This window comes from Blennius ocellaris (genome assembly GCF_963422515.1).
Source record: "Blennius ocellaris genome assembly, chromosome: 8".
NCBI lineage: Eukaryota > Metazoa > Chordata > Actinopteri > Blenniiformes > Blenniidae > Blennius > Blennius ocellaris.
The window spans coordinates 4,216,458-4,229,132 of NC_137657.1; the positions used below are offsets into that span (position 1 = coordinate 4,216,458).

The following is a 12,675-nucleotide window of genomic DNA, read 5'->3' on the forward strand; positions in this document are numbered from 1 at the left end:
GCAACATCAAGATGTCAGATTTTTGTTTTGATTTAACACTTAAGGTAAAAAACAACAACAATGAAATTATAAAAATAATTCAAAATTTTTCAAATAATTTGAACCCCCCCCCCCAATGTGAATCAAACTGCAGGTGTTAAAGAAGTTTAAATCAAATAAAAATCTGTGGAGAACAAAGAGAAAAGATTAACGGAGATTAAGTCAAGATTTCAACATTTATTTGACTATTTTGTGAGAATTTCACAGAAAATTCCACATTAGGAGCCTAAAATCAGAAAAAAGTAAATTAATGAGAATATTTTGATGGAAAAGTCAAAAATCTCCAAAATGTCCCAAATTAACTTAAATAAAAGTAAGAAGCAGGTTCAATTAATGTTAATGAAGTTAAAATATGATGAACGTTTTCAAAAAATGTTTTAGAAAATAGAATTTTTTGATAGAATTACTTAAAAAAAAAAGAAAAGAAAAAATCAGTCAGTTGAAAACTACTTGAGGAAAAAAGATAAACATCTTCACAAAAACAGGCTGAAATATAAAGGATTATCTTCTAAATACTGAACAAAAAACGTTAACTATAATACAAATTCAGAAAAATAAATATGTGAAAAAGACTTTGAATTTACAAACAGAACAATTTAAACTTAAAATTAAATATGTTGCAGTAAAAAAGTTGATTTCAAATATTTTGGCAAAACCAGGAAAATAATAAATAAAAAAAAACTATTTCAGGGAAAAGTTGGACAAACTTGTGATGATTTGAGTGCGATGAGGAAATGTGGAAAGTAAGAGTGAAGACTTAAACTTTTCGGTGGGGGGGGGGGGGGGGGGGGGGGGGGTGAAGGCACCGGACAGGCGTGAAGTGGACGGGATGTTCAGTCTCTCCAGGGGGAAACTCAAGAACCCCAGGTGCCCTGAAAGCAGCAAGGCTCTGTCATCTTCCCCCCCCATTGGCGAGGAGGAGGAGGAAGGGGCGGAACTTAGCAAGCAAAGATGTCCAATCACAAACTTGCTGCTCCTTCATGCTGGGGCAGCAGTGTACCCACAATGCATCAGTGCATTCAGGAAGAGCCCATCAGAGAGGACGAGGCGAAGCTTCTGTAGTGTTCACTCTACATATATTATCTACATTAGTGTGTGTGTGTGTTAGATAGCTTGATGGGGAGGGTTAGCTAGTTTGGATTGGGGGAGTGTCAGTCAGAGAGTGTAGTTTCATTGGGGGGGGGGGTAGATAGTTCCAGCAGGGTCTGCCTCCCCACCTCACAGGCTGAAGCTGCGGTGGTGGGTCTTGCAGAACTGCTGCTGGCGCTCTCTGGCGGCGCTCTCGGGCAGCTTGTCTCTCTTGAAGGTGGCCCCCCCCCGCTCGCCCTCGTCCCCCGTCACGCTGCCCACGTCGCTCAGGTCCCCCAGGTGCTCCACCGAGTCGTACTTCTCCAGGTCGGAGGCGATGGTCTGCAGGCTGAACACGGACAGGGAGTCCGACCCCGCCCGCTCCCGCTCCTTGTAGCGCTCCACCAGCTCCGCCCCCCCGCAGGCCCCGCCTCCCCCGTCCCGGACCTCCGCGTCGGCTTCGGCTCCCACCGGCGGGCTCCGCCCCCCGCAGCCCCCCCGGGCCGGCCCCGCCCCCCTCTGGGCGTGGATCTGCTCGCTGATCTGCTCCAAGTTCCTCAGAGCCACCGAGTAACGAGTCTTCACCCGGGAGACCTGCTGCTCCAGGAGGAGCACCTGGGACTTATGGTCCTGTACACACACACACACACACACACACACACACACACACACACACACACACACACACACACACACACACACACACACACACACACACACACACACACACACACACACACACACACACACACACACACACACACACACACACACACACACACACACACACACACAGAGTGTGTGCATATAAAGTGTATTATAAGGTTGTGTTAGTTGTTTTTGCCGCAGAGTGGTGCGGTGCAGTGTGGTGCCAGACAGACAGGGGGCGCTGCGCTGCGCCTCACCTCCAGGATGTGGTTGAACTGAGCCTTCAGCTCGAAGTACGGCTTGGACTTGACGATGACCCTCTTCAGGGACTTCTGCAGCGTCTGGACGCGAGCCTCCGCCTCCTGGCAGGCGTGAGTCACCCGCATGTGTTCCCTCTCACTGCGGAGTCGCTCCTCCTCCGCCTCGTTCACCTGGGGGTTCAACGGTTCGCGTAAGCAAGAGCGCTAGCACCCACTAGCCGAGCGCTGAGCTCCACACATTTCATTTGACCGGTGTGAGAGTCGCTGCTGCCGGGAGCTGGAAGCACCTTGGCGGTGGCGTGGTTGAGCATCTCCTGCCAGGTGGGGTCCAGCGTGTTCTTGCCGTCGGCCATCAGGCCCTGCTCCGCCACGTACACCATCTCCCGGGCGGCGGTGTGCATGGAGACGGCCCGCTCGTAGCTCAGCGCCGCTTTCTGCGTCTCCTGCTGAGCCTGCGGCGGAGCACAAAAAAACCTCTTGAGACGGGAGGCGTCACGACGCCTTCCATCACGGCGCGAGCTCGGAGCCACGCAGCGCCGGCTCACTCACACACACACACACGCACACGCAGACGCACACGCACACACACACACACAAAATCAGCATTTTTACACGCACATTATGAACTGCCGACAAAAAAACAAACAAAAAAAAAACATTCAATATTTATGGATTTAAAATGTTGTATAAACACCTCACTGCTGGTCTTCTCACCTGAAAGACTGCCGCAGTGCTGATGAGCATTACACTGTATCCACAGCTGGGATTAGCATTTGGTGTGTGTTGATGCGATTGTGTGTGTGTGTGTGTGTGTGTGTGTGTGTGTGTGTGTGTGTATGTATCACCTCCTTGGCGAGCCGCCGGGCCTCGTAGTACGGCCGGGCCTTCTCGATGCAGCTGCCGAGCTGCGAGCTCTGGGCGTTGAGCTTGCGGGCCGATTCGGTGAGGATCTTCCTGTATCCTGAGCGAGCGTCCTGGAGGATCACGCCACATCAGAATCACCGCCCGAAGAAACTCCCGCCATTGTTTTCACATTCATCACGCGTTTATTTACACGACATCAAAGCGCTTTTATTTAAATGAGATACTTGACATCCCCCCCTCGCAAATTCACACTTTGACTTTATTCCAATCACTGGAAACTCAAAATTATCATGTGAGAATCTCCGACTTCTCACTCGGACTTGAGTTTGGCAACTGGGAATTTCCCATTTCCTACTTTCCCCAGAGGAAAGTTTCAAATTCCAAAGTGTTCAGATGTATTTTTCAACAGAAAAGCCCCGCCTCCACCGATGTGTACACAGCTTGGTGGTGCTCTCTGTTAGCATTAGCGTCATCGAAGGCTCTTGCCTGACAGTTGCTATTTCACTAAGCTGCTGTTGACTGGAGGAGAATCATTACCTCTGAGCTAAGTCAGTTCTCCAAACATGCACCATGAGCATTAGCTGTGATTAGCATTAGCTGTGATTAGCATTAGCCTGTGTCCACCAGAGCTGTGATTAGCGCTAGCCTGCCCTGCTTCTGCCAATTGGCTTGTGAAAATTGCAAATGGACGTTTGTTTATCCGATTCGGAGGCGTGTCTTGGAGCATCCGATAGAAATGCTTGGATGTCTAAGCCCCGCCCCCCTCTGCCGACAGCTGCCTGTGACTTCCTGGATCGGCGGTGTGGTACTCACGTCCAGCTGCAGCTCCAGGCGGTTGATCTCGGCGCTGGCTTCATTCAGGTGCTCCAGCTCCTCCTGAAGCAACACAGGTGTGTGTTATCACCGTGGCGACGCCCACAAATCACAGGCAGGTGCAGTGATGGGACGGTAGACTGAGGCCACGTTTCCACGTATCAGCTTTCATTTATTTTAAATAAAAATTTATATTTCCCCTCAACGTTTACTAAACAATCTTCATTGACACGGACCCGCATATCCACCTGGTTCAGAACTGCTGTGAGCAGCCAGACCTGTAGGGGGCAGTGTAGCGAGAAGCATGGTGCCACGATAGCCAATCAGAGTCCTGGAAAACAAGCAACGTTCAAAAGATGCCAGTCACTTCCTGTTCTTTTAGGGAAACTGTTGGTTTGGAGCGATAAAGAGGCGGAGCTCCTCTCGAATGTGGCATCAGAATATAAATAATGACTCGGCAGTTTTCACTGGATCGTCATCGAAAACTTCGAGAGTTTTCAGGAAACTTCATTTGTGGAGACTCGTACCTGGTTTGTGTGTAAATTAAAGAAACACAGAGAAATAACGTTCTAATGTTCTAATGTAGACATTTAATATTAATATTGCTTTTCCATGCTATAGAATATTGAGCCAAGCTCGCACGCGCACACACACACACACAAATGAGAGAAATCAAGAAATCCTCTCTTTTATTGAAGATTACCTGTAGAAAATGAAGCAAATACATTTCAGGGCCCACTGTTAGTTTGTTGGCATAAACATATTCAAACAGAATTACAGAATATTGATATATTTTATTTAACAAAAAATAAAATCCTTCTTGATCCCAGGGAAGGTGGCGCCCTCTACTGGCCAGCCACCACTGGTTTCCCGAAACTTGTAGCTTTGTTTACATGTCAACAAAAGGCCCAAACATTAATTATTGATGATTTGTGGATATGTTTGAATTTTAATCTCTTTGTAGTCGATTTGAGATAGACACGACTTTTTTTTTTATTATGACGGTTTTCCCCTGTTTCACAATTACAGATGCATCTGTGGTGACGTGTGAATGTTTTGAGGCGTTAAAACGAAAAGAAACACAAGATTCGTTTGGATTGAGGGGAGTTTCAGTGTGCAGGGTGGGCGAGGGGCCTCCTCCACCCCCCCGGCCCCGCGGTGTCGCGATGCGGCCCTGCACGGACAGAATGACCCGTTAACACACGACCCGTCCCCCTGGTTCTGGTACCTGAATCCGGGGATCCAACTCCTCCTCGTACGGGCTGTGGAGCGTCTCTCCGGAGGGCTTGGCTTTGTCCTTTTCCTCGCAGGTCTCCGGCGTCGCCCCGGAGGTTTCGGGATGTTTCACCTGCTCCTCCTCCCCACCGGGGATCACCTCCCTCCACTCCCCGACATCTGACTCCCCGGACCCGGCGGGGCTCTCGCGCAGGTCTCCTGGCTCCATTCCAGGCCTGCGCCGCTGCCGCTAGCTGCGGCGTCAGTTCGGGTTGTTTGAAGCGGGCTTTATGTGACCCCAAAACCCCGGTTCAGTTACTAACAGGCGAGGGGTGTGAAGCAGCAGAGAGTTAAAAAATAAATCCACCCGTGAGGCGCGTCGCCGGCTTCACTCTGTGCCATGTCAGATCAACCGAAACCGGACACCACTGCCCCCGCAGCGGGCCGCCGGTAGCCTGGCGTGCTAACAGGCGAAAGCCGGGAGCCGGAGGTGAGCCAGTGCGAGTGAGAACGTACAGCGGGGGCGAGGTGCACAGTAACCGGAGGAAGGTGTTCGTGTCCCCCCCCAGAACAAGCTGTCATCCCCCGCCTCCTCGGGGCTCTTCATTCCTGCAGCGGGGCTAAGCTAACGGCTCCACTCTCATCGTTACAATGAGGTAAACAAGAGCGGCTAAAAGCGAAGCGGCGTCTGAGCCGCGGCGGCCACCGTACATTCAGTCAGCCAGCCTCGCCACGCCCCCCGGAATCGTTACTGGTGCTGATTCTGAGCATAGATATACAACATATCGTTTTATTTAGTTTGAATGTACAAAAATAAATTGAATCATCACAATGGAACACTATCATAAAATAAAGAAATGCAAATAATTGTATGCACTATACGTGGAGAATTGTTAAAAAAGAATTGGAAAAAAGCAGCATGAAAAATACATAATTAACAAAACTTATTTTGTAATTATAATTTTTTTATTGTATTTCCAATTAGGTAACATGGACATTAAAATGGTTACATGAAAAGGGAATTGCACCAGTTTTAGACAAAATGTTAAAATATTTCTCATGAACTACATGAGGGAAAATACATTCACAATCAACTAAATAGAAACACAAAAAAAACCCCACCATTTAAATAATGGACAACAAGTCCCATTAATAGACGACAGTGTACAATAACTTATGACAAACAGTACTGAGTCAAAAGAATTCATACAGTAATAGTATCACTTATTACTTGTAGTTGTTTTACAGTACATTTTGTAGTTTTACAGCACATGACGTGAATCTGATATGGAGCTTCGTGGCACTGAATAAAACGAAAAGTAGCATGCTACCGAGCTGTATTGATAAATGAAAGGGTTTGACAGGAAACTGTCACAAGGAACCGTTTCTCTTCATTCATGGGTTGAAACTTAACTTCAGTTTAAAGCCGGTGATGTTCTGAATTCTCAACAAGTCGCTGAGCTGAAAAGGAAGAAAACAGAATTAGTTTGGGTTTTTTATCCATCCATTTATCCATCCATCCATCCAACTATACTTTTCTAGCCAACCATCCATCATCCATCCACCCAACTATACTTTTCTAGCCAACCATCCATCCCTATATCCATATATCTTTTTATATATCCATCCATCCAACTATACTTTTCTAGCCAACCATCCATCATCCATCCACCCAACTATACATTTCTAGCAACCATCCATCCATATAACTATACATTTTTATATATCCATCCATCCAACTATACTTTTTATCCATCCATCCATCCCATCCTTCATCCATCCAGCTATACTTTTCTAGCCAACCATCCATCCATCCATATAACTATACATTTTTATATATCCATCCATCCAACTATACTTTTTTATCCATCCATCCATCCAATTATACTTTCCTAGCCAACCATCCATCCATCCATCTAACCATACATTTTTATCCATCCATCCAACTATATATTTTTTATCAATCCATCCATCCAACTCTACTTTTCTAGCCAACCATCCATCAGCCCATCCATCCATCCATCCATCCTTCCAACCATCATTTAAAGCCCAGTAGAAACATTGAAATGGTGAAAAAAGGTGTGATTAAAGCAGTTTTCTGTTTCAGCTGCATCTCATTACAACAGTTCCAGGGCCCAAAACATGGAGGTCGATCAGGATAGGATGGACGCCCCTAGAGAAGGTTTCTCTCTTTACCCGTTGCACAATCTGTTTGTTGATGTCCGGCTCTGAAAGGTCAGCGTCACTCTGCACCTTCATCCTCAGTGTGGTGGACTTCACGCTGGGCTTTATAGGCAAGACGTCTAAACACAAAACACCAAACCCAAAACATTATTTGGAGTGAATTCCACGGGCGACTCTAAACCAGAGTGGCCAAGGGGCCAAAGCCGGGCCACAAGACCCCAAGAAAATGGTAAAAATGTATAAGAAGACACATTTTTTAAGCAAAAGTTTAAAAGCCATGCTGTCAGGGAGAGTTTGTGGGGGGAAAAAGCATGATTTCAACTGTATTTTGTGCAGGAGGGTATCAATAAAATTGGATTTGTGTTGAAATTGTAGTGATTTTCTGTTAGAAATTTTGTGTGTGTGTGTACATATTTCTATAATCTTTTACCTTCATAGCATAAAAATAGAAACTCTGAGCTGCATCTTTCATCAATCCACTTGTGGTCCGACTGTTCGGCGATGCAATACTGTTCCTTGTTGTTGTTCGGCTCACCAGCTGCAAAGTTTGTGACGGGGCTGCCGCTGCGGTCGGACCACTCCCACGGCAGTCAGTATAAGCCGATCCAAGCGTGGAATTTTACTATTGATATCACCCTTGTGTTTTCCTCATCGTTCTCGATCATCGCCAGATCGGTGTGGTGATTCCTGCAGTACTGCTGGGCTGCCACCCAGGAAAGTTCTAGTTTCATATAAGTGTACGTTTTCTCACCTGGGGCATTTCCGACTGCACGTAAAGAAAAAAACAAAAACAAGTTAATGTTGATGTATTCACTGCAACACAATGTATAAACCAAGCACAACGACTTGACAGGTCGAATTAAATGACTGAATTACCGTCGTAACAAATGAAGGGCAGAGCACGGTGACACGGTTTGTCCGCCCAAGTTTCGTTCAGCTCTGTCGTCACGCAGTGCTGCTCTGCTCTATAGTTGTTCGGTTCCTTATCGCTCCAGTTCTGGTATCCATTTGGACTGGACAGTCCGGTTGTTGACCACCTCCAGGAGTTTTTTTCCGCCCCCATCACCCGCAGCCAAGCGTTTGGGTCGTCGTGCATCCCGATCCACACAGTTTCGTTGCCCAGGTGTGAGCGGTTCAACTTGTCGATGTCGTCGGTGCTTTCGAAGGTGGCCAGGTCGGTGTGTATAGCCCCGTCTCCACCGCACAGAAAGTACCAGCCTAGACGGGTTTAAACCGCTCCGGCTCGCGTCTCACGACATGTAAAGCAGCCTAAACCGCTCTAGACCGCTCCAAAGGCGACCGCTTTTCCGCTACCCATCCGTTGGGGTACCAGGACCATGGAACGGGTCTGAGGTTGAGCTGCTGTCTGCTGATTGGTCAGTGATTTACCACACGCCCTCAATATTTTAATGTGCTGGCTGGATGAAGCCTCTGCTGTCAGTGTGGTCAGCTGTGCTCTGGTTGTTTTTATTTTCATTTTCTTTTCTTTGCTGCTCAACTTTAGTGTTTGTTGTGAAAGAGCGGACTTGAGGCAGGGGGAGGGACTTTGCATCGCGTTGGAGTTTTCTGTTTGCAGCATAGCGCTCGCAGTGGCGCTGATGTGCGTCTGTGACGCCGGAGTCTGGAGCTTTGGGCTCCGGCGCTGACCGCTCCGCTTTCCAGAGGCGGTCAGCGTTCTGTTCAGCCGCGGTCAGTGGCGCTTTATCGCGGGGACGGACCGCGGAAGCGATGAAAAGTAGCTCGGAGCTCGGCGCCTCCGTGTTCCGGCGCTGCGCTGTGCAGTGCGGCGCGGCGCTGTGGCGCCGGAGTGGAAAACCTCCTGAGCAGAAAGCTCAGACTCCCGTGTCTGTGCCTCAACCAACCGGGGGGAACGCTCCGGCCACTTGCCCCACACCCGAGCGCTCGAGTGCGGGACACGTCGCCGGCAAGCGGCCGAGCGACTCGCTCTCTCAAAACAAACACGGAAGTTGCGCTGCAGCTCTCCACTGCAAAAAATGACTGCTGCAAAAAATAAAAAATAAATTTTTTCCGCTGCAAAAAATAACAGTGCAAAGTGGAGAATTTAAACAACAACAGAGGATTCATAAGATCTACATCTGACGACGTTCTTTTCTGTTATAATGTCACATTTCTGCGGAGCTCATAAGCCCCGCCCACTTTTCATGCTCCTCTCTGCTGTGGAGACACGACCCAAAATTTCGGTCGGGGTTAGTGCTTCCGAACTGCTCCGTACCGCTCCGCTCCGTCCCGGCACTTGTGTGCGGTGGAGACGGGGCTCATGTCCCTGCAGTAGCTCTGAGCGTCAATCCAGCTCTTTCTCAGGCCGATGTAGTGGTACTCGCGACGTGGTGGCGTAGAGCAGGAAGTCAGGCCAAATCCTGACCCTAACATATCAAACACATGACCGGAATACAGTGGTCCCTCATTATAACGCGGTTCACCTTTCATGGCCTCGCTATTTCGTGGATATTTTTGTGTGCAATTTTGCATGCTTTTTTTTTTTTTTTTAAGGCGTATGAACATGCAGTGTTCTGCATCCTGTTTGGCTAAGGGAGAACCTGCATATTGTATCCTGATTGGCTAAGGGACTGTAGACCCTTGTCTCCGTGCCGTGTCTCATGTACGCGAATGCGTACATACATATATATATTGCATATACATCAATGTCTGATCGATAGCAGTGAGACACTGAAGTGCTGCATGTTTGCAAGTTTTGTTCCTGACAAACTCCACAATATTGACCAAACGTTCTGCACCGACAAAGGAACCTGCAGTCGCAGCCAAAAGGCAGAGGTACGTTTATGTTTTAAAATCTACCAAGGTTTAAACTTTGGCCGTGTTTAAACAAGAGAGAAATGTGAGAAAATGTTCATTCCTGTCTGGGAAAAGAGTACAAAGTGTGTGGTGAGCGGTTTTACAGCCTTAAAACATATAATAGTTGTAAAAAAAAAAAAAAAAAGTTAACTACTTTACGGATTGGACTTATTTTACTTATGTAACCCCGCGATAAATGAGGGACCACTGTACTCAAATTCCATTTAAACATGTTTTATAATTTTAAATGATTTAAAAGTGCCTGTCTAACACAGTAGACCTGTGAGGAGCGGGCACCCTGTACTGGCCGACACATATTTAACCGTTGACACACTTTAATGAGCGACAACCTGCCTAACGAGGACAACGGACAGGTTTTCCTGGAACATTTCAAATGGAGCGACAATAACTGACAGCCGCCATCTTGGATTCCTTCCCCGTCTTCTTCTTTTATGAATTCGGCAGACGAAACACGTCGCCATCTACTGGATGTTAAATTCTCCATACTGACAAAATTAAATAATCTAACTGGAGACCAACACAGCTGTGAAAAGTTGCTGCAGGATTTGTATCAAGTCAAATAACTTTATTCGACCCCCTATAGGGGAAATTCAAAGTAGTTCATATAAAAGCATAAAAAAAACCCACTCAGTGAGCCGACCACACCAGTAGTGACCCAGAATAAGAGTTCACGCAATTCTGTGTGTTTTCAAAATCCTTGTGAATCAGCCAAGGTGGTTACTTTCCCAAAACGTCATTATATAAAAGTTAATCTTCATTCTTACCAAAATAGGCCAGAACTGGAAACACCATGAAGTACATTTCAGCAACCACTGCAACATGGGAGGGAAAAACACGAACAGAAAAAATAAAAACATTGATCCTTTAGTGTGATTTTGAAATGATGGTTTGAATCCATGACAGTTGATTTATGTTTTACTGACTGGCCTCTGGCCAGTGGGCCGCTGGTTACGCCATCATGTGGCTGCCTTCCTCTCCATGGCTTCAAAATATTATAGAATTACATTTTAATAATTTACTCAACAATCATGACACATTGCTCTGTAAAAAACATTAAAAAAAATAATATATATATATATATATATATATATATATATATATAATTTTTTTAGTTTTCTTTCCCCAATGACATAGAATGTCACAACACACTATGTGAAACACAGTTTTTAGGGTCCTGGACAATATCTGCTAAATACAGTTTATTAATGGTTTGTTCAATTTTCTTTTGTGTCCCCATTTTAAATTCAAGTTACATTACAAATGTTTTTCACATTAAACTCGTGGGCACTTTGCGAAAACTCAAAACTTTTTCCATCCGCACATTTTTTTCCCACCCGGCTCCGAACCAACAATAAACAATATCAAGAAGATTAAGTAGATCTGTAAAGATAAGTAGTGACAGCATATTCCGTTTCCGTACAAACTACTTAAATATTCCCTTATATGTTTTAACTCAATTGTGATGCATTGTTCATATTTCTTGTTTTTTGTCCTATTCTTTATCATGATAATCGGTCTGCGATAACTTATGTTGGGATTTATATACAAGTTTGTGATGAATCATTTTGTGCAATAGATTTGGATTGGTAGAACTTGTATTTATCTATTTGTACTACATTTATACCGTACTTTTGTCCAATTTTGTGTTTTTAATTGTTCACAGTAATGTCACTATACCACACTTATTATATTTGTATTTATTTATTTGTTTATTTATTAATTTATGAGGACCACAGTGGAAATAAGTGTTGTTTATGACTTTCCTTGTGTCATCCTATGTTTTTTTTTACATATCATCAAAATTATTAATATATATTTGTATGTTTTATTTTGTATGCACATAAATTCATCCATTCATTCATCATAGACCCAGTAATATTAAATAAAAAGATAATGAAGACAAAACAGACATACATACATAAACCCTTTGCTCAACTCTTGCCTATTTATGTACAGCACTTTAGTTTCAGCTCGAGTTGTTTTAAAGTGCTATATAAATAAAGATGCCTTGACTTTTTTGTAATTATACAGTTACAAAGTAATACAGTACAATTAAACATTGGTGAGGTTTAAAATGCTTAAAAACAAAAACAAATACAAAAATGGTGTCCCTGACGAGTGCGGTTGGGAATCACTGCAGTGTGGATCCCTCCAGGGATTACAGTTACTACGGCAGTTCACGCTGCGACAAGTCCATTAATGTTTAATTCAATTCAACCTCCATCAGCAAGACAATGAAATGTCTTTTATAGGTTAGACAATGGTGATGATAGAAATACACCAGTAACAAGTTTCTCTGAATAATAATAATAATAATAATAATAATAATAATAATAATAATAATAATAATAATAATAATTATTATTATTATTATTAGTAGTAGTAGTAGTAGTAGTATTATTATAATAATCAACCTTTAACAATCAGGGATGTTATCCCAGAACTTCCCTCGATATATTTGATATATTTAGTGTGTAATCAGAGCCGGTTGAGGCTTTTCATCACAACTGGTTTCAAATAGTGGACACATCAACTGTTTTTAATGGGAAACTACATTCACACTTTAGATAAGTATGACAGATCAACAGACACGCTGATAGAAGCTCCTCCATGTGACATATTGTTTAGTTTTATTTTCATTATGTCCAAGGCGCCCAGTCAGTTCAGCGTCCAATCATGTCTCACTAATGCAGTTTCAGTTTAAAATGAAGTTACTCACGTGTCGCTCTGCCTGTTCAGGATTTTTTTC

General features: G+C 44.7%; 1 protein-coding gene across 1 annotated transcript; it reads right to left on the reverse strand.

Annotated features, from left to right (window-relative positions):
- Positions 1-865: 865 nt before the first annotated feature.
- On the reverse strand, positions 866-5,572 carry LOC308133599 (SH3 domain-binding protein 5-like). Its single transcript, XM_080501051.1, has 6 exons — positions 4,921-5,572; positions 3,693-3,755; positions 2,861-2,989; positions 2,303-2,467; positions 2,013-2,186; positions 866-1,737 (listed from the first exon to the last, which is right to left on the reverse strand). The coding sequence occupies exons 1-6, from the start codon at positions 5,134-5,136 to the stop codon at positions 1,258-1,260; spliced, it is 1,227 nt and encodes a 408-aa protein (XP_080357177.1). The 5' UTR covers positions 5,137-5,572; the 3' UTR covers positions 866-1,257.
- Between the last annotated feature and the right edge of the window lie 7,103 nt (positions 5,573-12,675).

Bases quoted from the DNA above. Each gene is read 5' to 3' on its own strand.
- LOC308133599 (XM_080501051.1), bottom strand. From the start codon at position 5,136: ATGGAGCCAGGAGACCTGCGCGAGAGCCCCGCCGGGTCCGGGGAGTCA. The intron at 2,468-2,860 runs GTGATACATACA...GCTCCGCCGCAG, and splicing joins CCCGGCGGCTCGCCAAGGAG to GCTCAGCAGGAGACGCAGAA. The intron at 2,187-2,302 runs GTGCTTCCAGCT...TTGAACCCCCAG, and splicing joins TCAACCACGCCACCGCCAAG to GTGAACGAGGCGGAGGAGGA.